The following is a 24,426-nucleotide window of genomic DNA, read 5'->3' on the forward strand; positions in this document are numbered from 1 at the left end:
TGCCATGTTGCCGTACGGATTGGCGGCGCGGAACAGGGAGCGGGGCCTGGTCGGCAGCGAAGCCGGGGCCGGGGCCGGGGCCATGGAGTCGGAGCGGCGGCACGTAAGGGCTCCGCTCGTTCCTCACGATGCTGGCGGGAGTGGCCCATGACGCATACATCTGGGAGTGTTCCGACATACGGGCGCGGCCATCGTGTTGTACGGAGCCAGCCCAGCCCCTTCCCTCCGTCCCCGGGAGGGTAATCCCCTCGCCGCCCGCCCCTCTAGGAGACGACTTTGACTGCTTGGCCGCCGCGGCCCGAGCGCCTTATCGGGAGGCAGACGCCCTGCAGCGCCAAGGAAGCAAGAAAGCAGTGCCAGGAGCGATTCACACCCGCCCCACAGCACCCGCGCTGTACGGCGTCGCCTCGGCCAAAATGGCGGCGGCCATGTGGCAACCGCCATCTTGGTTGACGGCAGTGCCGTACAGAAACCCCTTCCCCAACGGTGGAGGGGCGGTCGGGGTGACCTGGCTCCGCCATCTTGCTGTACGGCTGGCGGCGGCCCGGGCTGGCGGGCGGGGGCCGGGGCGGGCCCGGCCGGCGGCGGCGGCCGGAGATGGTGATCTGCTGCGCCGCCGCCAACTGCTCCAACCGGCAGGGGAAGGCGCACCGCGGCTCCGTCTCCTTCCACAGGTAAGGGCGGCCACCCGCCCGGCCCGCTCCGGCCCCGCTGCCCCCTGCCCTCCGCAGGTGCCGCCGTCGGCTCTCCCTCATCCCTCGGCTCCGCTCCGGCCTGCCCGCCGGGCTGGGGGCGGCTGTATGCCCCCGCGGCCCTTCCCCTGCCGTGCCTGCCCGGCCCTCACCGGCACCTCCGGGCCCCGAGCGGCAGCGGCCGCTCTTTGTCTCCCTCAGCGCGGGGGACCGGCTTTGGGCTCCTTAACACCTCAAGAAATCGGCTTGGCGGCAGGGAGATCCCCCTCGCTGCCGCAGGGCCTGGGCTCCGGGGTTATGCTGAGGCCTGGCCCCCCTCCCCCCGCACTGCCTCGGCCTGGCCCCCCGCCTCTTCCCCGCACCGGGGGCCTCGCTGGGGATGCTGGCACAGGTAAGTCCCCACAGGAAGGTCGTTATCTCAGGCGACTGATGCCAGCCCGTTTGGAAAAGGCGCCTGGTTCAGCCACTCAGGGTCTCTTTTCAGTCCAGGCATTTTTACACCTTCTTAAGTAGACCTGGCATAAATATCCCCAGGGCTGCAGAGGCAGTGGGTGGACAACGTAGCGGCCGAGCTGAGGTGTTCCCGTGTCCGTCGCATCCTTGTTCCTTGCTGGCAGGCTGCTGCCTTGGTTGTAGGGTAGGTGAGCAGCTGAAGAGCGGGTTGGTTGCTGATGGAAAGGGAAACAACACTTTTCAGGTCTGTGCTGCTTGTGAAGTGGAGCTGTTAACAGAGAGAATGAATATCAAGTGTTTTGGCCCAAAGTGAAATAATCCTTAAATAAGCGTAACTTGCTAAAATACAGCTTTCACAAGAATTTCCTAAACCGAAGAGTACCAATCCTTGTGACTTCGAAAATGCAACTTATTTTTTCATGGTTTTTTTCTGTTTGTTTTTTAGATTCCCTCTGAAGGATTCAAAGCGTCTGATTCAGTGGCTAAAAGCTGTTCAAAGAGACAACTGGACTCCCACCAAGTATTCGTTTCTTTGCAGTGAGCATTTCACCAAAGACAGTTTTTCTAAGCGGCTGGAAGACCAGCACCGATTGCTGAAGCCCACTGCTGTCCCTACTATCTTCCAGCTTGCAGAGAAAAAACACAACAACCTGGATTATGTCAGAAGCAGGAGAAAAATAGCAAGCCAGATGCCGCTGCAGGATGGAGAAGACCCAAGGGAAGGAGGCTGTGAGGTAGTTCAGAGGACCTCATCTTCAGGCCAGGACTTCATGGTGATGCAAGAGACGAAAGAGATGGAGGAGGCGACTTTGCAAGTGGAAATCAGATCGAGATCTGAGGAGGAAGAGCACCTCTGCAGCCAGCTGGACGGCTCTCGGAGAAGGACGTTAGGTGATAATTTGCTTGCAAAGCCTGGACCTCAGAAAAAGCCTGAGAGATCTCCTGTGGAGGACTGTCCTAAAGCCACCTGGACGGGGAGCTGGGTAGCAGACAGAAGTGGTGTGTCGGTCGATGACTTCACGCCTCCTGCCTCTGGTGCTTGCAAGTTCATCGGCTCCCTTCATTCTTACAGCTTTTCCTCCAAGCATGCCCGAGAGCGGCCGTCTTTCCCGAAAGAGCAGCTAGAAAGGAAAAGGCCAAAGAGAGACGTGGAACCAAGCTGCAGCAGCCGTCTGATGGGACATGATAAGGCCGTAGCAGAAGGCTCCCCTACTTCATCCCTCACTGCAACCCCTCAGAAACCTTCCCAGGGTTTGTCAGCGTCCCCAGCAGACCTTACCCCTCAGCCTGCCGCTGAGGCTGTGGTGGGGCGGAAAGGTGACACAGACGCCAACCCCATGTCAATCAACGAGGTCATCATGTCGGCCTCCGGAGCTTGCAAGCTCATTGACTCCCTCCACTCATACTGTTTCTCCTCCAGGCAGAGCAAAAGTCAGGTGTGCTGCTTGCGTGAGCAGGTAGAAAAGAAGAATGGAGAGTTGAAACTTTTGAGGCAGAGGATCAGTCGCTCTGACAGTCAAGTGAGGAAGCTGAAGGAGAAGCTAGATGAGCTGAAGAGGATCAGTTTCCCTTACTTGAACAGCCTGCTATCCCAGGACTGTGGTCAGTATTCCCGGTGGCTTTGCGTTCAGGCAGAATGCGCCATTTTCTTAGTAATGAGAGGCTGTTTAAGTTAGAGGTCGTAAGGATGTGATGGGTAAGAGGTATGAGAACAGTACGTTTTTGGAAGGAGAAGTAGTGGCTTGTGTTAGACCGACAGATAGAGGTGAAAGAATTGGGGTTTTGGGCACACAAGCTATTTCTTCTATCCTAGAAGTTTCTGAGGTGATTCCTGCTGTGGAATGAGAAGTTAGGTCATGATGTTGCAGACAACTCTCTTGATTATTTTTTTTTTTTTTTTCTTCCTGGTTATTTTAACTTGTTTGTGACTCAATAGCACCTGTTAGGATTTGCCTTCCTTTAGAGTGTTCCTGTGAATTTTTTTGGTGGGTTGATGAGCTGTCATGGGCAGCAGGTGTCTGGGAGAGCTGTGGTAGTCTTATCCAGTGACGGAAGAAGTTTTTGGATCTTAGATTTCATATACTGCAGTCAGGACTCAGGATATGTGAAATCTAAGCGAGGTGGTAGGTATCAAATATGACAGTGTCATGATACGCAGTGAGGTCACTTTTCATGTCTGAATGTCTGTGGTTTGATCATTTCCTTCCTTGGAAGGCAGAAGAAGTCAGGAAACGCATAATAAAGTGGGAGGAGATGGAGAATGACTTGTCTATTGATTTAAAAAAAAAAAAATTAAAAAAAAATAATAAATTGAGGCACCTGAAAGCCTAGGGGAATTCAGTGAGGGATGAGGTCGTGTGAAAAGGTTGTTGTGGAGAAGTCGAATTGGGTCATAACCCTTCCTCTTGCAAGAAAAAGAGTGCTTTAACGTACAGCTGATAGAACTTTGGCACAATGGTTCTTGTTGCACGACACAATTTGGGGGAAGAGTTTAGGAGCATCTGACGAAGGTGGGTGTTTGTATGGCTGCTGAGAAGATGTAGGGTTGCCTTGTGAAGGTTGTGTGACTTGGGGCTTTCTTGAGGAAGGGGTCACATGGATGGTTAAGTATCCCCTGATGGTAATTCTCACATCTCTTCTTCTTTAGGAGAAGAAACCTCATGGCTCCTAAAGATGTGTAGTGTTAGGCACAGTGAGAAACGTGATACTGGCATAGGCAGACACGTTTTCCAGACTACTATGGCATGGCCTCTTTCCTCACTCAAGTGCAAGGAAATAAATCCTGCTTATTCTCGTAAGCACTATGATTTTGCTTTTCTTGCCTGAGATGGATGTTCTTATACATATGTCTTTGAGAACATGAGAATTACGTATTAAGAATATCTTCTATAAGAACGTAAGAATTACATAGTCTGTTTTCTAAGGGAAAATGTCTTTTTTTTTTTTTTTTAAATGAATTGACCAACTTGTTACTTGTTCTGCCATCTCCTGTCAACAAAAATGGTGATCACTAAGTGAAAATGAACCATTTTGGCGACTGTAGCTTGGTGCGATGGGAAGTTCTTAGGGAACTCTTCGGCTGGTGGCTTTTTAAAAGGGTTTGTTGGTGGCTGCTGGGCAGAGTCTGGTTTATGCCTAGACACTTAAGTTTTACTGTAATACAAAGCCGAATTGCAGAAAAGCTTCTTGGTATTTATAAAAATATGGTTGGGTAATATATTAGGTTAATAATAATTATTGTCTTTGTAAGTAACTACATTTCAGTTGTCCTAAGTCATCTGATGTGTAGTTGAGGTGATGTTATTAGCTGTGAGCCTGAGCCTGAGCCTGTTTTTTTTCCTTCTAAAGGCAGTGCCTTGGGGATGGGCAGTATAAGTACTGGCAGTGCAGGTTGTTATGTGTCTACATCCCAACTCCATGAGCTGAGACCTCTCTTTGCTGCTGCCTGACATTCAGCTGCTTCCACAAAATCGCGAGCAGAAAAATGAGCTTTAGGCCCAGACCTGTTAAGCAGATCTTTGTTTTGGTCCTAGTCCTCAACTGGTATTTTCCTCCAATGAGAGAAGTAAATTGCTGTTGGCTGTATCCAAACTACCAGTGGCTGGAAAGAGCAGGTTTCTGCAAAACTGCTGCGCACGCAGTCCCTGCCAGCCGCACTTGAGGATCGGTGACTCAGTCTGGGTGAGTCTGACTCACAGCGTGCTCGAACTGTCACAATGCACCCAAGCGCTATTTCCCAACCTGTTTTAACAGGGGGGGCGACTAACTGGTTTCAGGAGAAGCCCTGCGCTGCTTCCTGCACAGTTGCCACAGGGACCTTTTTCATCTCAACTTTGAATTTGCCCACTTGTTTAGTAGGAAAATGTTTTCTTCTGTTTCATGGGCCACTTCTGAGGTCCATGGACCAAAGGCTGAGGAATATTTCCAGCAGAGGGGCATCGTCAGGCACAGTGCACCAGGCAGAATGAGGTTAGGTGCATCTTCTGGAGAACAACTGGGAGAAGTTAGGGAGAGCCAGCAAACAAATACGGATCTAGTGTCCTGGGGAAGGGGAGACTGTTTTAACAGCACTGTCCTCTGATACGCAAGTACTCTCTGAACATCCTGTTCTGCTTGAAGGTTTCACAGCTCTGCTGCACCATAACTCCCCCAGTGCGAGCACAGATGGAGGAGGTCCGAGATGCTCCTTTCACAGGATCGTCTCATCATAATGTGCTCAAGCTTGGTCCTTTTGTAAAACTACATCTCCCAGCAGGCACCAGGACCACTGTCTTACCTAATCATGAGATCACTTCCCTTATAGCCATCTTATCAACCTTGCACAAAACACTTTCTGGTGAGCAAAGGTGGTTAGAGAGCTAGACCAAGCAACAGAAGAATAACTCTGCAAACTATGGCTGGCAGTGGAGCAAACACAGGTATGTTTCAGTTTCAATGGGATTCAAGTGTCTGTATTTATCAGAGATGTAAAGCTGTAGGAATTCAGCTGTTGGAGCATAGCTTCCACACTGTGTGTCTGATTTCATGAAGGTCATATTAAAGGCCGGAGAGTTTGCAGAATGAGTCCATGTGAAAAATGGTTAGAATTTTGGAAGGAATCTGTAGGAAATCATATTTCCTTCCAGCTTAGATTTGTCTTTAAGTATTTGTAGAAAGCCAGCATAGAAATGGGGTCTCTTATAATACTTTTTACACGTGAATGAAGTGTAGTTGATGAACTTTGGGGACAAGCATAAGGACTTGAACATTAAATGTCTGGGTTTGTGCCAAGACGGACTCCTGATGCCTGGTGTGCGGGGCCTGAGGTGGTGTTTCCCATCAAGGTGGCCACAGGTTTTTGTTCATGTTGCAGAAAACAAATAGCAAAATTGTGTTCCTTGGTGGCAGTGAGAAGTGGGGTTGTGGAAGGATGTGAGCTGCTGTACTTTTCATCTGTCTGAGCAGGACTTGAACAGCAATGTGTCCCTGTGCAGTTTAGCTTGAAAATGAAACACTTATAATGGGTTGCAGAGATGTGCTGTCAGAAAAACTACCTCTGTCAGGGCAGGCGCTCCTAACCTGGCAGCTGCACGTTAACTTGGAGCTAGATTTTGGAAGATAAATACTCTTATTCTGAGATGGTAGGTGCTGCTTGTGATTTTTTTTTTTTTTTTTTATCTGCCTTGTCTGGGATGGGAATGGCCAGGGTAGAAGGCTGGTCAATAGAGTAAGTGGGTGTTGCAAAGAACAAAGGAGCTATAAAGTAAGCTATGAGCGAGATAAGGAGTAGGAGTATGTGTGCATAGGTTAAGAGGGGGGCTGAATCTGTGGCAGAAGGCATCACAAGAGAGGCTAGGTGAGACTTCACCTATGGCCTGAGACCTATGGCCTGAGCCCATGCTGCCCTGCAGCAGGTGGGAGCTAAGCTGCCTCGTGCCCCGCGTGGGAGCAGCCAAGCAGCAGGTTTGGGGGCTTGGTTGGTCAGGGAGGTGGCTCTTTCACTCCCCGCTTGGAGAGAAGGGAGGTTGGAAGTGGGGAAACAAGCCTTTTTGCTCTGCTGTTGGGTTTTTTTTTTCAGTGGAATGGTCTTGTTTTTTCTAGGTTTTTTCCCTAACAGCCTATACAGCTTGTGCATTAAACATTTACTTCTGCAGTGAGTTGGCAATGACTCATAACAAAAAAACAGCTTGCAGCTAGGAAGCAATGAAAATGCTAACTAAGGAAAACTCGAGAGAAAGTAAACTACATTGAGGTAAGTTCAGGTAGGCTGTTTGGGTTTCTCGTGTTTAATTTTTAAAATGTTTTCTCTGTCTTGTAGTGCAGGAGAACTCTGACAGTGACTACAGGCACTGGAGCATCTTAACACAGAGGTTAGAAACAGAGGCAATAACACATTGGTGCTTAGTCACGAAATTAATTACAAAGATAGGCTGTAAGATGGCAATTTGTGAACATAACCGCATTCCCAGGTTTTAGAGCAGGGATGGAGCTAGAGCATGTCAGTGCTAGGAATGCTTTACTGGGGGGAGCATCAGCAAAGTGTGTAAAGGGGTGCAACACTCGGGGAAGGGCAGCAGAGTGTAAAGCCGCCTTCTTGTACTTAAATACGGAAAAGGTTTGCTGAACAAGGCTACTCCTTAATTACTAGAACCTTGGTGATGATGATTTTAAATCCAGCAAGTGACTCAGAGCAAGAAGGGACTGCAGGAGGCTGCCCAGCTCTTGCTGTAGACCCTGTACTTTGAAGACTGAGAAGATGCTGTGTGAGTTGGTTTGATTTTTGTTTGGGGTTTATGGCTGGGTGGGTGGGTGGGTGGTTTTTTTTGCTTAAGTTTCCTGCAGCAAATATTCCCCAGCTTAGGGGAAATAGGTTAGCTGCCTTGCTAGCAACCAGCTGGCTGCTCACGCCGGGGTTTTGCTGATAAAGCTGCATAGGAATTTGTGCCAGTGTAGCTTTCTGTGCCAGGGATCCCACTTGAGAACCATGCTGGCTGAAGCCTGTGTAGTCATGGCCCGAGGGGGTTGTCCAGCCGCTTTATTTGGTTTGTCTCATGGCAGGGAGAGCATGCAGTCTCACACTGCAAAGTGTGGACGGCCAGTTACAGTCTGACTTTGTTACAGTGCAGGGAGGGATTTGACTTCTAAACCCTCCATGAATGGGAAAGCTGTGGAAACAGTCTGTCCGTGAGTTCAGAGGGATGAAGTGGAGTCAAATGGTGAAACAGAGCTGACTCGTGTGTGCAGGACTTGGCACAGACACGACAGTTTTGGCCTGAGTGGCTTCCTGAAGAAAAGAGATCCAGGTGATCAGGTTGCCTGTGTGTTTTGTCTCCCAAGCTGTTGCAACTTGTGAGCGTCGTGACTGATTTCAGTTCATAGAGGAGCAAAGGTCTCAAAGATGCTGGGTTCCTAATGGCTTCAAGAAAGTGTGTCATCTGGTAGAGGAAAGTGATTCTAGGAATGTCCTTGTTACGAAAGAGGCTGTAGTGTGAGCTTCCCCATTATTAGATAAAAGAGAAGCTCTGCATGTGGATGCAAGAGAAACAGCATTAAGAGGACCCCATCTGAGGCTGAAGCTTTAAACATGCAGAAGGGTGGCCGTATCTCTTGCACTACAAATTCTCAGACATGGTTCTTCATATTCGTGGTTCTTTATATCCGTGGTTCTTATTGATATTGTCACACACTTACTTTTTAAGCTGTAGTAGCAGGTTGTTTGTAAAAGTGATGCGACAAAAGATGAGATCTTTAAAAAGGGAGGTCCATGGTCCTTTGTCAGTGAGATTCCTCTTGACAGTGACTGCGTCTATAAACCTGTTGCTTGAAACAAAGCAGATCAGCAAAGATATTTTCCTCTTTAAACTCTACTTTTTGTTGCTAGAATAGTCTTGCAGTTACCCACCCCACCCATAAGAAGCTAATTTCTTTTCAAATCACCCCTATTTTTTTCTGATGGACTCAATCAGCCTCTTTCCTGTCTGCCTCCATACTCTGCTTTTCCACTCTCTCAGCTTGGCCCTCTGCCACAGAAGGCTGCCAGGGAGAAAAAAGGTCTTAGTCCACTAGTCAGAGACTGATACCAAAGTAAGAGCAGCACTGCATAGGATGTGATCAGGATGTGTTTACTCTTCTGCACTTCACTGAGTCTCTGGTCCTTATTCCCACCAGCACTTCTATGGCTCACGGCTTTGCCAAGTGACGAAGAACTAAAAAACTCATCTTGGCTTTGCTGCCATCCGGGTAGTTTGGAAAAGTAATAATGGTCACTTGGCCATGGTCTTTGCCCAGATGCTGTAGACTTCAGCTAAATCTTCACTTTTCAGCTGACTAAAAGTTCAGCTCTTTGGAAGCAAGACTAGCTTGCCTGGTCAAGCACCTCCAGCCAGGCTGGACACTGCACAGCAAGGCATTGGAATCACGCTCTGGGTGCTGGAATCTATCAGTTGGCTTCTCTTGGTTTGTGACTGAGTCTAAAGAGTGGAGATTGCTAAAGCTGTTTCTTTCGTCTGTCATTTTGATGCTTTTTCCTGAAATGCTGCAAGATTGGTAAGCAGAAGAAAATTAAGTGCCCTATTACAAACGCTCTGATGACAGAAAGCATCCAGCTCCTAGGCTTTGTTGCCAGCTCGTGACCCAGGAGAGGGCAGCAGCAGTCCAGGCTGCAGTCCCTTCTAGCCTTTCCAAAGCTTCGCTCTTCCCTTCTACATTGGGAGTTCGAGCCTGCAGAAAGCTTGGAAAGAAATGCAGTGTATGCAGTGGCAAGTGAAAGGCAAATACCAGTTGGACGGGGTAGCGATACTCTCCTTGTTTGCCAAACTGCAGGCTCTCAACAGGAAAGTAGAAAGGGAAACTGGTTCCTAAGAGGCGGTGTAGAAGCATGGGGTTTCTTGTAGCAATAGTTTTGCACTTTTGCTAGCGGTCATCACTGTGTTAAGGTCTTTGCTGCACAAGAAAATAATTTTCTGTTGCTTTGGTTGCTCATGGTACAGGTGGAAGGTAAGTATAATGAAATACTGTCCGGTTCACTTAACACCTTGGTAGGCTGTTGATGAGTGCACAGGCTGGTGGACAGTCTGTGCAAAGGCTGGCTCTGATGCCATAGATGTTTATCACCTATTTCATAGCAAACTCTCATGTTTTCTCACGTTGCTTCAATTGCAAAATACTTCAGGATAAAGAAGAGTAATTAGCAGCATCTTGCTGACATGCCGACTGGCTTTCTAAACCTGCTGTCTGTGAGAGAATAAATAACAAAAGCGGTAATTCTGTTTTACCTGAGGAAGTTTCTGTTCCCCCTCCTTTGGCTTTCCAGGTGCAGACTCTCTGTTCTTCCTCCTCGCTCACTCTTTTTAGCCTGACGTTTGGGACTGAGCAAAGTGAAACTCAGACCGATCAAGCAAATTTTACCCACAGCATCACCTTTTCAGGTCCTGATTTCTCCCTGCAGCTGAGTCCGTGCCTTTTAGACCAGCTGGACAGGTTTTGTTCTTGTATTGGACGATACCATTAGGTGTGGGAAACAACATCCTTCAACTCCCACGTTGCCAGTATGACCCATTTATTCTGCAAGTGGGAGAAGGACATGCTCTAAGTATACTTCAGTCATACTGTCTGCATAAACAGCTAACCTAGAGTAGTGGGCATCTCATTTCTGTTGGTATTTTCTGAGATCACGTGGGTGCTGTGTTGCTTTTGCTGCCTACACCTTAGGAGTGAATCTGCTTTGCTGTTCGTGTGGCTTTAAATTGTCTGCCTCCATTTCTCTTGATTATTTTTTTTTTCCAGGTCACACTGTCTGAAATCACAGAAAAATGCAAAACTGTTGTTTATCAAAGCTTTTCTAAAATGATTCGTTAAAGAAGTTTCAACTTTGTGAAGCAGACCTTGGTTGCTTAATAAATGCAATGACAAAGGGAAGTCACTTTCTCTTCCATTTAAGCTTTAACTTGCAGGCACCCTGTTGTTTTTAAAACGTTTCACTCTTAGTCCAGACCCTAAGCAGGACAATTTCTGAATGATCCCCACCTCTTTGTACAAGTGCAGGTCGGTTGTTAACCTCTTCAAAAAAAATTACAGCCAAACTTGGATCTTGAATATGTATGTAGCCTTTTTTTTTTTTTTTCCTCTGAAGTGTGGACTCGTTTCCTTGGTCTCTGAAACAAACAGGAACAGTATGTACTCAGAGCTTGAGAAAAATCAGGCCAGAGCATTTGAGACTTAATTATCATTTAGTGATAATTCTTTACGCTGAGATTTCAGTCTTCTCCTTCCTTGCATGTAGATGGGAGGGGGCTTTCTCTTCAGATCAAGCTACAGAGAGGAGTCAGAAATGGGCCACCTGGAAGAGTGCTCAATGTAAGAGCAGGTTTGAAAACAGACCTGCTTTTCGTGACTGTTTGTTGTTCCCTGTCTTCCCTTGCACTTTGTTGCTGATGCTGCTCTACAGAAAAGTTTTGCTGCTGCGTTGGACCATTTCCGAGGTGTTCTGTATTTGCCTCCACCCAGCTGTAAGCAGCTCACAGCAAGCTGCAGAGCACAGATCCGTGAATTTTCTTTCTTCCTTCTTTCTTCTTCCTCCACAGAGACTCCCCAGCTGAATCCTGTGATGGAACCTCTGTCCTGGATGCTGGGCACCTGGCTCTCAGACCCGCCAGGAGACGGCACCTTCCCTACAATGAAGCCCTTCCAGTACCTGGAAGAAGTGCACATCTCTCACGTGGGGCAGCCCATGCTCAACTTCTCGTAAGTCTAGGGGTTTTTCTGTGTGGGCAGCAGCTTTTGGATCGGGGTCAGGCATGGCTCCAGTGAGATTTGTTGGTTGTGTTGCTTTTCCGGTTCCAAAGTAAACAGGTTTGCACCTCCCAGATGAGATGATGTAATGATATGTGACTGCATGGTCTGACTTCTATTTTCTTTTAAAATTTGTGCTTAATTGGCATGGTATGGCAACACATCCACCGCTGCACACCTGCAATCACTGAAGATTCACTAGCCCAGGAGTACAGTGCACTCCTACAGAGCTTTTCAAAAGTGAGTTCACATCTGTGAACTCGTGCAGAAGTTCAGGATCAGGACTGTGGCCATGATGCCATGTACAGTTCTTGTGGCCCACCAGTCTTGAGGGTTACATAGCGAGAAGTAACTCAGGGTGCTGCGAATATGACTTAGAATAGAGAGAGTAACGAGGTACCAAGAATGGCTCCAGCATAGACATCACTGTCATTTGTGGAAATTCCGTACCTGTCTTCGAAAGACCAGTGATTCTTCCACTTCAATGTGATGTGCACTGGGTGCATGTGTTAGCCAAAAGATCTACTGCCCTCATGGCCAGAAAAAAGCCCGCACCATTCTTCTTGCTGTCAGTAGCTGTCTAATTAGATATGAATCTTCAGGTAATAGCATTACAACTGCTATCATTCTGCTTTGTGGAACTCCCACTTACAGATATAATAAATGAAGGAGCTGTGGCGTGGCTGCCAAGTTTGTCCATTTTAAACTGTGGTACTCAGTCTTCACCACCGTGAAAATCTGAGAAAAATTAAAGTGTTTAACAAACTCATGGGATAGGAGGCAGATAGCGTAACTGCTTTGGCTGCAAGTCATTGTTCTAAGAGAAATGGAAAAGAAATCTGGAGGAAGAGAAGTGACGCGTTAGCTAACTGTTCACTGCTGCTCCAGTACTCTTTTGGGAGGGGTGAGTTGGAAAGGTTGTTGCTTTGAAAATCAGAGAAAAGAATAATGACAAGATGCCAACACTGTATGAAAGATGCCCTGTGTTCCTGGTGTGTGCCATTCGTTGTGACAGAGCTGCCAGCTCAGCATGTGGCATTTTTAGTCCAGTTTCCCAAAGAAACAAAGCTCTGACAGTCGTTCTCTGTCTACACCTCCATCTCCAACTTGTAAACAGTTGCTAATTTGAGTTGCTTTCTTTTTTTATTTTTTTTTGTGCCAAGGAGATACACAGCTCAGACCTGTCGAGCTCTGGAAAGCATCAAGAAAATAGGCAGCAGGCTTGGAGGACAGAGACCCTGTGCCTCCTGGCTCCTGGAGCAGTGCCACCTGACTGTACAAGACAGTCCATATGTCTCTTGAATACTCCAAGCACTGAAAGAAGCCTGATTTAAGTTCATTTCTCCTTTGATTCTAGATAATCTCACCATGAGGCACGACTCCGTAGGGTAATGGGCTTCACTGGCTGCAGAGCACAGAGGCTGAGATGCTAGGACAGTCCTTAGCAGTGATGCAGCCTGTGCCACCAACAGAAGTCATTGCTGGTTCTTCCTGTAACCACATGGTTAAAAGGAGACATCCTTTATATAGAGACGAAGCCAAACAGCAGGAGTAATTTGTGTATTTGTACCCAGAGGACACTGGGGAGCCAGAAGCAGCTGCAAGGCCCCCAGACTCCTCCCTAACTGCCTGTCTTAGCTGTGCTCCCCCTTCCTCGTCTCCAGTTCTTTGAAGACCACGGGTTTCTTGTACCATGTGCAGGGGTGCCATGTGCTCCACCTTGTGCTGCTGGCCTTCTAGGAAACGTTGACTCTGCATGATTCATTATATTTTACTTCACGTAGGAAACACTTGCTTTGGACTTTTCAGCTCTCAGTGCTTCTTTAGTAAATAACTGCTCCAGTTTGCTACATGTCAGTGCCTGGACCAGCTCCTTGGTCAAGCTCTTCTTGCACACTTGCCTGGTCACCGTTGGTGTGGTAGCTGACAATACAGTGTATCCCCAGTGCCAGGCCAGGTCACAGTGGCCGAGGTGACTGGTATTGGCAGTTTGCAGCAGGCACATCCCAGTCGCACAGCAGAGGCAGGTGTGGAAACCACCATCACATGAGGGAGTTCTGGGTGCAGATTTAGCAGCAGCAGCAGCTCCAGGGTTGCCTCTGTCTCCTTTCCTGTAGAAGGATGCAGAGTGGGAAATTCTATGAAAAACAGTACGAAAAGAAAGAGATTAGTCTAGAATAAAGAAACAACAACAGGATCGTCGACTATATTATATAGATACGTAGCTTGCTATTGTGTTTAAGCTGCTGTTTAATTCAGTTACCTGTATAGACTCAGGGATGCTGTAGCACTAATGTAATACATTAACACACATGATATATGTAATCACCCACATCACGGGTGACCAAACATACAACTGTAAGGCCTCGTAAAGAATAGATAAGAATCTGAGCTGAAATGTTTTGGGTTTTTTTTTTTAAGAGCATGGTGGGAGAAAGAAGTCTGCTTTGTTACTGCCCGCAGCAAGTAATATGCAAAAACTGCACCTTGCCAGGTTTAAAAATAAATAAAGACAATACTGTAATTCCAGATATTTATTTGAGAAAAGGAAGTATTTGAGACAGAGTATGGCTTCACCATCTGTGAAATGTCTGACTTCCTGAGGGAGTTTCTGAGCTAGCTCTTAGAAGGACCTAGGAGTTGTGGGAAATCTGAAGCTTGAACTTAAAAACAAACTCCAGCTCTAAGAAGTAGTTGTGGCTGTAAAATTACTGTATTTTTACACATTTACATATCCCAGCTGTGAAGTGTTGTCAGTCTTTTACTCTTCAAATAATACTGCAGGCAATCATGTGGTTAAATAAAATACCGTTTCCTCAGAGGTGAAAACAGGCCAAACACTGTAGCTTCAGTACAACAAACAGCAGCTTTTGTATTCTGATTTCCCCTCAGGTTCAACGCCTTCCATCCGGACACCAGGAAGCCCATGCACCGCGAGTGTGGCTTCATCCGCCTCAAACCTGACACTAATAAGGTGGCCTTCATCAGTGCCCAGAACACAGGTACACACCTGATACCCATGCTGGGGAAAAGAGGAAGTTCCTAACCTGCTGTGCCATTTCATCACTTTTCTGTAAAATTATTGCACCTCTTAGTTTCATTTAATTTATTTTTACTGTGGGTTCAGTGCAAAAGAGCAGCTTGCTGCCCTTTGGTGGCTGAACCCACAGTGAAAATAAATCAATAAATGAGCTTGTGTCAAAAGCACAGTTTTGAGGACTGGCTCTGTGGCTTTGCCCAACTGATGTGGCTTTCTAGCTTTGTGTGACAGGAAAGGACTGCAAGTCAAAAATCCGCACATGCAGGAGACTCGAGGGGGATCGTTTCCTCAAATGATATGTTAGTATTTGCAGACGTAGCCTTGTAAACCAAAGGAACCCCTGCATTTGTAACAAGAATTGCAGTCTGAGCCTTAATGATGGCAGGTGATAAGTGGCCAGTGACATTTTGGATGCCTTCGTAGTCTTTTTTTCGGGGGGGGGGGGGAGGCAGGGGGAACGCATGCAGATAAGATGCTTTGTTTCCACTGCTCCCGTGAGTCAGCCATAGTTGACCCTGTGGCAGAAATAGAGAGGTGCATGCCTTGGTTTGTGAGCTCCTGGGTCTGGAGTCCTCCTTCTATCGCTGGTGTGATGTTTGGCCAGCTGCTCCTTCTAAGCAGGGTCAGGACTAACCTCCCACTTAAACTGTTGTTGCCGATGTCAGCACTTGCTGTATTTGATTCTGCGGTGCAGGGTAGAGCTTGTGAGGCTGTGGTGGTTTTAAACCCCCTTTGCAGCCTCTCTGTCCAGGAGGGTTTGGTGTGACCTGCAGAGCAGGTTCCCTGTTAGAGACCCTGTACCCCTGTATGGGCTGTGGTGCTACTAAGAGCCTTGGCAGCACTGTAGTGGGGGAGCTTCTCTCCTACCGTCCCCTTAACAATCTTGTAGAGTAATCTCAGTGCAGTCGTCTTTCTTCGCTCCTAAACTAGGAGAATCTCCTGCTGTCCACATGTAGTGCCTTGGTACTTGTTACACACTTTACAGGGACTGAATGAGAGAGAGAATCACATCTAAATTATTATAAGTGAAAGAGTATTAAAACCCAGTTGATACTTAAATTTGCATCTAAAACTCCAGAGGAGGTGCTGAAGGGAAAACTGCCAATGCAATGCTCATCCCACATGGTATGAGTAAGTCTGTTTGCCTAGACTTTTCTAATCAGCATTATGTGCCTGAGGTTGCATGGATTTGCAGTTGTTGATATGTGCTAGGTCAAATAAAACCATTTTTGGGGAGAATGGTGGTCTGTTACGTAGCCTAATAATTGTGACACTGTTAAGTAACCTTTGTAGCCTAATAATATATATGACCTTGCTTCTCACTAGGTCTGGTGGAGGTGGAGGAAGGGGAGGTGAATGGACAAGAGCTGTCTATAGCTTCTCACTCCATAGCCAGGATCTCCTTTGCCAAGAAGCCCCATGTAGAGCAGGTGAGTGTGCAGGCGGTGAGCAGTTCACATGGTATTGCTAGTCCCAGAAGGTGTCTGGTTGAGAGGATACGTTGATTAGTATGCTTTAATTGCAGATTGACATCAAGAGTCCTTGGAAATACTGCTTGGCATCCTAGTTTATCCTTTCTGTAGCAGCCTTCAGAAGATGTACAAGACACAGAGGGGTCGTTAAGATCAGAACCGATATGCTGAATCGGACCAGCCAACCCAGAATCCTGTCTCCAGCAGGTCTTTAGGGAAGACAATAGGGAAGTCTTGTCTAAAGACCCTTGTATGGCAGTGGTGTTACTTCTTAATGCTGGTCTTCTGGATTAATTACAGCATGAGGGTGCACACGTAAGGTGTGTCCAGTATTGGGCCTCGTCAGGGTATTTTAGGAGCACCAGCCTTTCACTGGAGCTCCGCCTGGTCTGCAATTCTTGCTTGCCTGCTTTTTGGGGCATTCACAGGTTGCTGTGGGCTCTCTTCCTATCTATGGCTGCTCAGCAGGGCTGGCACTTGCTGTCAGCTCCAGTCTTGGTTGACTGCTTCTTGGTTTTTGATGTTGGGGTTTTTTTTAGCATAGCAGTGGTTTGTTGTTGACACAGCTGGACGGTGTACAGGGAGCTGCAAGTAAGACAGCACTGCTGGAGTTAGTCTGGCGTACTGAGGTCACCGCTGGAATCCTAGCTGTCATGTACAAAGTTGTCTTGGCTTGACTAGCAGCTGAGAAAGACAGCAAGGTTGAACAAGCTCACAGAAGGAGTAGGTACTGGCATCTTCTTACACCTGTTTTGTTTTCTCTGATAACATGTGAACCAAGTGACTGCAGTTTTTGAAGGGTGACAAGTGAGGTGTGGCTCTCGGGAGACAAGACACTACTTTGCAGCAAATACAGTGTTGTCTTATTCTGGACTTGAAGGCTGAAGTTTGGCAGCCTAGTTTTTATGTGCTATAAAACTAGACCCATAGATAACTGAGAGCACAAGTTTGTGCAGATGCAGCCAGTGTCATAAGTGTGCTCCCTAAATTGACTGACGTGCCAAAAATTATATGTGCGTACACAAACAATGTCCTGACTCCAGAAAGGCTGTTGTAACCCCGCTGTGTTCAGATGCTTGTTTTTAAGTTGTTGGGTTTCTCCTTTCCCAGGAGCAGCTGTATTGCCTCCTTTCTATAGCAGGAAAAATAAAGTAGTTAAATACTATGAATATCACCAAGGCAGCGGAGCTCTTAATTACAAACATTTAATGGACCGCCCTCTCAGAGTCACTGCCTGAAATGTGAGCAGGTAGACTGGCAGGAGGAGAGGGGGAAAGCAACAGAAAGTCAGCAAATGTCTTGCTGGTTGAGGGATCCAAGGCTGACTGGCTTAAGGCTGGAAGAGGGAACCGCTGGAGCTGAAGTTCACCTGGCACCTAAGTGCAGGTCAGGCCCAGTACTGGTCACAGTGGGTGTCTGGGAGGCACTTGCTGGTGAAGGAGGGTGTGGAATGAGAGGGTGTGGCAGGTAACCAGCTCCCAATGCGTTTTCTTCTTCACCAAGAGCAGCGCAAATTGCCCACGGAACTGAAGAGACCACAAGTGTCATGTAAGGGCACGTGTGCTGCTACTGTAGTTGCTCATTTTGAGAAAACTTCACCAATAATGTTGTCTTCCTGCTGAAGAGTGATTTGGGATGGCTGTGGCTCGGCTGAGCTGTAATTCAGGCAGGAAGACCCATTCTGTGGGCCAGGGCTGTGCTGCAGGTGCTTGCTGGCATGGCTGCGCTGAGGTGTGGGGAGTTCCCTGTGAGCACAGAGAGGAGCAGTCCCCGGGGGTCTGTCCCTACTAGGGGTGACGCTGATGGGACAGAAGGCACAATTGCAGCATATTGGACTTTTCCTACCTCTCTGAGGAGCCAGTGTCTCTCAGCTCCCACCCTGTGTGTGTAGATAAGAGATGCTTTGCAGGGAGTGAAGGAGCACTCTTGGATGGAGTTTGTTTCCAAACACCCTGCTCATGTTCCTCTGCTAGTGTCTGGAGAACAGGCATGTTTTCAAATATTTTTAGACTTCAGGACTGTCCTTGCAGTATGTGGGTACTGAGGGAATTGGCTGATGGACCTGCAAGGCTGCCATGTGGACCTAGCGAACTCGACGGGGGTGTTTGGGTGGTTTCCCAGTGGTCAATCCAACCCAGCCCATGCAATGCCCATAATTCACTATTTCTTGTACAAACTCCAAGTGGTTACGTGTTCCTGCTCCCGTGGAGGCTGTGCAGCAGCTGCAGCACCGTTCATAGCACTGGTGGTTTGTATGTGGTCCTGAGCATTAGGTACATGTGTTTTTAGGCTATCCAGGAGGCCACAGATACAGGGAGTTAATTGTGCTGGATCAATAGGGGCTAGCATTGGGGAGCTCCTTAACTCATCCTTCTCATGCATTGCTTGTGTGCAAGCTGCCTTATGCATAGGCGCAGCCAAATCGGAGAACCCTGAGGTCTCAAGAACAAGGGAATCTCCTCTGTCTTGTGGATCTATGCCACCAGCCCAGCAGGCAGCCTGTGTAGTCAGTGAGTAATTCTGGTCGTCTGGTGTGGTGGTGGTTAAAAACACTCCAGGGGCCCAGTAGCCTCCTGCTTCTTCCTCACTTAATAGGATTTGGTGCCCCCTGTAGGGGAGACTTGGCACGCATATTCTGTCTCAGATCCCTCTGGATGCCTGGAATGTTCTTCCTGTAATTTTGCCAATTCAGTGGGAGACCATGGGACAGTGCGTACAGTAGTGCAAATATCATCATCTCCATCGTTTGCTGTTTCGGTTCTGATCGGTGACCGTATAGGTACGGGTTCTGGGGTAAGATCACAATCAGAATCTTCCACCAGTTCATCATTGTTATCGTACCAGATGTTTCCCTCCCATGTCTTGGGATTGACACAGTGTATTCATTTGCAAATTTGTTTAGCTGAGGAGGATGGCATCTGGCTCAGTAAGAGATCTGGTTTTACCTGTAGTTGTTTCTCTTGCCTCTGGGCCGAGGCCAGTAGCATTTTAAGTTGCCTGTTTTCTATTTTTAGGTTTTGGGTTTCAATTGTGAGGGTATCTACCCATGTCCCCAGTTTCTCCCAGGTCTCTCTTTCAAAGGTCAACAATGTTTTCAGTACTTCATTTTCTGACTTCAAAACAGCGTATTCTACATCTGCAACTTTTTCAGGGGAAGGGGACTTTTGGAATTCCTTTTGTGTGCAAGATAGGCAAGCCCCCAATATTGCATGAACAATTCCTTCGCCTTTACCTTCTTTGATTCTTTGCTCAGTCCTACATCTTTCTATTCGCTCTACCACTTTGTCCTCATCTTTCCAAAATTTTCGGGCCCATTCTATTCCCTCTTGGGATGGTGCACACTTACATTTTTGCAACAGCTGATCCATGCCAATCCTGTCCGTGACACCAAATTTTTCTCTCGCGTTAAGGAGTAAGGATGTGACGTTTGCCTGTCAGAGTGCTCGCGGGGACTTTCACTGAAACAGTTTCACAAATACAGGTAATTTATTAAGGCAACAGATACACCAGGTATGGAATTGCCGTTGATAAATGCACTTACTGCAATAGCACTAATATAATATGATAATGCTGGCCAAGTGTTCCTGGGTGTTCTTCACCAGGGGTGAAGGTGCAATTCTTGCCAAGAAGGCGTCCCTAGCCAGCCATCGACCATCTCTTCTAGATTTTTCAGTCCCTTTCTCCCAATTTTTACCCCTTATTCTCCTCTCTTTATTGTCTAAGTCTTTGTTTCCCCTCCCCTGGGTTATGTATAGCATGATTTAGGTGGAGCATGGAGTGACATATATGTATAGCATGATCTCTATAATTCTCATTATCATACACAGGGGTGTTAACTGTAATATTAATTTTCTAGATAATTAAGCAAAAGTTTCACGCCAGGGCATCGTAGCCTTCAAAATTTTGTGCTGACACTGTTTTCCTACTTGGTCCCTCACTCTTTAGCCGAAACAGAGCTGTCTTGACACCACAAGGCTCCCTCTTTCAGCTGTTCTCTCCCCTCGCAAGGTTTGTAGAAGGGCGAAGCAGATACCAGCGTTCTTATCCTTGTGCTGTTTTTTGCCAGACGAACAAGTTGCTCAGCTCTTGTCCTTGCTCTGTCCAGGGCATAATAAACATGTTGCTTTACTTTGCTTGAGTTGAACCTTACAAGCCTGGCATTTCTCCACACAATATTATCTTTGAAAGGTGATGGAGATCAGTGGAGTTTCCTTATGACTGGAAACCCATGGCACGTGGGTCACCCATCTTCAGAAAGCACCTGAAGGTCAACCTGGAGAGCTACAAGCTGGGCAGCCTCACTTCAGCCCCTGGAGATTTCTGTCCATAGGAAGGGGAAGGTGATTTGGCACAGTTAGGATGGTTTTACCATGGGTAAATGGTGCCTGGCTGAACTGGTTGTCTTCTGTGATAAAATTACTGGATTTGAGGAGGAGAGGACAGCAGTGGTTGTCGCTTACTTTGAATTCAGCAGTTTTGCATGGCCCTTTCCCAGTGCTTCATGTTTCCTCTCCTGTTTGGGAATGTCTCCCCATGCATCTCAGGTGTATACGGAGCTTGCCCTCCCACGGTACCATTGGCCAGCCTTTGATTGAAGCTTGCTTTTAAGAGAAAATCCCCCTATTCTTTTTTTTTTTTTCCCCAGTTAATTTAATTTCCTCCTTTTGGCATTCAGACTTCGTTGTCTGACCTGCTATTGTCCGTTAAGAAACAAATGGGCTGTTTGGGAATCCTGAGCTAAGGTCACGCGTTAGGTGATTTCCAGGAGTGTCTTTTGTATTCCTTTTAATTGCCTTTTCCTGCTCAGGATATGTGAGGAACACTGTCATGCATTACAAAGAAAGCCCCATCTGATCAGCAAATATTAATCAAAACATCATTTGCATATGGCTCTGTTCCTGCTGTCGCCTCCATGAATGTCAGAACACTGGTGTGTCCTCTGCAATCCTGCACAGCTTTGCTCTCTGGAAATAACCTCCTGGAAGGACATGTTGGATATTGGCATTAAGGGCATGCTGCGGGCGTAGGAACGAATGTGTTAATGGAGAGGATGCTGTCTTGGAGCATACAGGCTTGTGATAGCTCATGGACATGCACCTGCGTGACCTTCACTGGAGATGAATGCATTTGCAAAAGCCTCTGCATTTTAGGAATTTCTAAATGGGGCTGATTTAAGTGACTGCAAATTAATCATGCTTGCAGGTTATCCTGCTGTCCACAGGGCTTTGTTTCTCTTCACCCTGGGATTGTGTTCAGCATGGGAAGAGGCAAGTGGCCACCAGGCAGTGTAAGCAGCTCTTCTGGGTGATGTGGAGCAAATCTGTGCTGAAATCGTGCAAAGGGCCAAAGTGCTGGGTGCACAGGGTCCAAGCCAAGCTGCCTCCTTACAGCAGTGCTCGCTCAGGGAGCTGCTGTGCCTTAGTGTCATCCACGTGGTTACATGGCCCTTCAGCTGCTGGGCTGGGCAGCTGGAGTGGTGCTCTCCAGAGTGTTAGTCTGGAACAGGAGCTGAGGTTCAAAAAGGATGGTCCCACTTATCTCCTTTATTTCAGCGACACTGAGGAGCGGGCCTACGACCTGAAAGCCAACGGCATCCTGGGGTGTATTGGAAGGGATGTGGTCAGTAGGTCGAGGGAGGTTCTCCTCCCCCTCTACTCTGCCCTGGTGAGACCACATCTGGAATATTGTGTCCAGTTCTGGGCCTCTCAGCACAAGAAGGACAGGGAACTGCTGGAAAGAGTCCAGCGCAGAGCCACAAAGATGATGAAGGGAGTGGAACATCTCCCTTATGATGAAAGGCTGAGGGAGCTGGGTCTCTTTAGCTTGGAGAAGAGGAGACTGAGGGGTGAGACCTCATTAGTGTTTATAAATATGTAAAGGGCAAGTGTCAGGAGGATGGAGCCGGGCTCTTCTCGGTGATGGCCAATGATAGGACAAGGGGCAACGGGTGCAAGCTGGAGCATAGGAGGTTCCACATTAACATAAGGAAAAACTTTTTCACTGTGAGGCTGACAGAGCACTGGAACAGGCTGCCCAGAGAGGTTGTGGAGTCTCCTTCTCTGGAGACATTCAAAACCCACCTGGATGTGTTCCTGTGTGATCTACTCCAGGTGGTCCTGCTCTGGCAGGGGGGTTGGACTAGATGATCTTTTGAGGTCCCTTCCAACCACTAACATTCTGTGATTCTGTGACCTGTGCTGAACACTGTGAATGCTTAGCTGCTCCCTCCTCCACTCTGGAAGCTGCTGAAGCCTGGGTTCAGGCATCTCCTTGCATGGGTCCGAAGTGGTCCAGCTTCACAGGGCAACCCCCAACTGTCTCTCTCGAGATTTGGTGCAGCACAGACTCACAGCCTGCCTGGGTGGAGGGATGGGGACGATGTCACCTGGACAGCAGTGCTCTCCCCTCCTGCCCGAGGTTGAACCCCCACCTGACTGCAGGTGCAAGCTGAGTCTCAGCAGGCTCCGATCTCCCCACATAGCATGAGCAGCGCCTTATTCCTTACGGCGTGGTGACCTGCAGAGAGCCCAATTGGTTTTGACATCATTCAGCACAGAGCATCTCCCTGAGCTGCCAGCTGGGAGCTGCTCTTCTGCTGGTGGGATGTTGGCCTGTCTGTGCTGAGGTGATGTCTGGAGTAGCACCAGGATACTGCGTTGCTCCATGGATAATGGTCTTGGGGCTTGGAGCAGGTATTTTGGAAAGGGCTGCCTTCTGTAGGAGAGAAAACTCGTTTACTAGCATAGTTGTAGTGAGCATATCCTTCCATCTGTGGTGCACTGACAGAAACCACGAGAATGGCCGGGGGAAGGTAGAAAGCGCAGATAAGGAATTTAGCCCATGGATGCTGTTTGCTCGATTTCATTATTTCTTTTCTTATCCCGTTTTTAGATTACCAGAAAATTCAGGCTCAATTCCGATGGGAAACTCGAACAAACTGTCTCAATGGCAACCACTACACAGCCCATGACTCAGCACCTTCACATTACCTACAAAAAGGTGATGCCCTGACACCGGGAGGGCTGGGTCTCTACCTGCCGAGGGTGAGGAGCAGGGTGTTGTGCACCGAGAGCAGCGGCAGCTCAGCAGCATGGTGTGGCAGACGCTGGAGCTGGCTGCCTGTGCTTGCCCCCAGGGCCGCAGCCCTGCCTGCCCTGTTGAGAATGTTACTCAGATGTTTCTGTAATGGTATATTGAAAAAAAAAATAATAAAAAGCTTTTATTTTTATGGCTGTGTCTTTGGGCGTGATTGCACAGGGGTCTGCGCGTCCCTCTGCTGTGGCAGTGGTTACAAAGGGGATTTTTGATGCCTGTTCATGAGTAGGCATTGGGTTGCAGCTCCAACCTCCTGGACCCTTCTCTGCAACCTGAATAATGCCACAGAAGCAGCAGGATCAAGAATGGATTTGTGCTGCAGGGACAGACCCTGAGGACTCCAGCTCCTGCCTAATGAAACTCTGCTTAAATACTCAGGGAGCATCTGCATCTTGCTGTGGGACAGAACTATTGCAGGACCTGATCCTGAGGGTGCCATCCCACTGACTTGAAAGGACCTGGAGCGGTCCTGGAGGTCAGGACCAGACCTTGCCTAGCTTCAGTACAGAATGGCAGGAGAGTTTGCATGACAGCTGTGAGCGAACAGACAGAAAAGAAATAGTGAACAGTGGGGATCGATCTTGGCAGTTCTTTGTTCTAACTTGGGATGCAGCCTTTGACCTTCATCAAAGCTGTCATCGAGTCCTCAGCATGAGGGGGAGGTAAAGGTCTAGCACTACTTCTGGTCTGCAGCAGAGGTAGGAGAGGCTGTTCCAGTTCCGTTTCTCCCCAGTTGTCTCCAAACACTTTCTGTGGTGGGTGTGTGCCTCTAGGGAGGGCCTTGGCCATTACATTTCTTTCTCATAAGCTTTCTGATGCCAACCCTTGCATCAGAAACTTGCAGAGATTTAGGTCAGAAAATGCTGGCTAGCAGGACGTGGCTCTGTAGTACTTCCCAAGGGCTCCCTCTGAGCAGCATCCTCTTGTCAGAGGCCCCAGGCCGTGCTGAGCATAGACGTGGCCCTCCCTGTCCTTCCCCGGCGCTCCAGGGGGAGCAGGAGGCAGGATGTTTGTGAAGCTTTCTGGTACCTCAAGGAAGATCCAACCCTTGCAGGGCTTTTGGCAAAATCCCCCCCTTACAGCACAGCGTTACCTGCTCTGGCACTGCAGGTGTATTGCAGGGTGGCATCAGCTCTTCCCCCCATGAGAGCCAGTCTGTGGTGGGACCAGGGAGGGACCTGTAATGGATCCTTGCTGGGCGATCGGTGCTTAAAGGCTTTGATCTGCTGCTTCTTGATTCTGTTCCAGCCCCTCGATGGAATTTCTCACATGTAATTGAGCCCCACTAATCCATCCTGGCCATATATAATGGATGGCAGTGGAGTGGAGGAACACAATCGTGGCTGAATATTTGTAACAGATGTCCAGGCAGTGGTGCGGCACGTCCCTCTGCCAAAGATCCCCC

The 24,426-nt window shown here is 48.1% G+C and overlaps 1 protein-coding gene across 1 annotated transcript; it reads left to right on the plus strand.

Annotated features, from left to right (window-relative positions):
• Window positions 1-597: 597 nt before the first annotated feature.
• Window positions 598-22,969, plus strand: THAP4 (THAP domain containing 4). The gene is made up of 6 exons (XM_086468021.1): window positions 598-674; window positions 1,591-2,747; window positions 11,207-11,366; window positions 14,307-14,416; window positions 15,781-15,884; window positions 22,818-22,969. Exons 1-6 carry the CDS (start codon window positions 598-600, stop codon window positions 22,935-22,937), a joined length of 1,728 nt encoding a protein of 575 aa, XP_086324147.1. The 3' UTR covers window positions 22,938-22,969.
• The last annotated feature ends 1,457 nt before the right edge of the window (window positions 22,970-24,426 follow it).

This window comes from Leptosomus discolor, chromosome 7 (assembly GCF_034619465.1).
Source record: "Leptosomus discolor isolate bLepDis1 chromosome 7, bLepDis1.hap2, whole genome shotgun sequence".
Taxonomy (NCBI): Eukaryota; Metazoa; Chordata; class Aves; order Leptosomiformes; family Leptosomidae; genus Leptosomus; species Leptosomus discolor.

Bases quoted from the DNA above. Each gene is read 5' to 3' on its own strand.
- THAP4 (XM_086468021.1), top strand. From the start codon at position 598: ATGGTGATCTGCTGCGCCGCCGCCAACTGCTCCAACCGGCAGGGGAAG. The intron at 675-1,590 runs GTAAGGGCGGCC...TTTGTTTTTTAG, and splicing joins GGCTCCGTCTCCTTCCACAG to ATTCCCTCTGAAGGATTCAA. The intron at 11,367-14,306 runs GTAAGTCTAGGG...ATTTCCCCTCAG, and splicing joins CAGCCCATGCTCAACTTCTC to GTTCAACGCCTTCCATCCGG.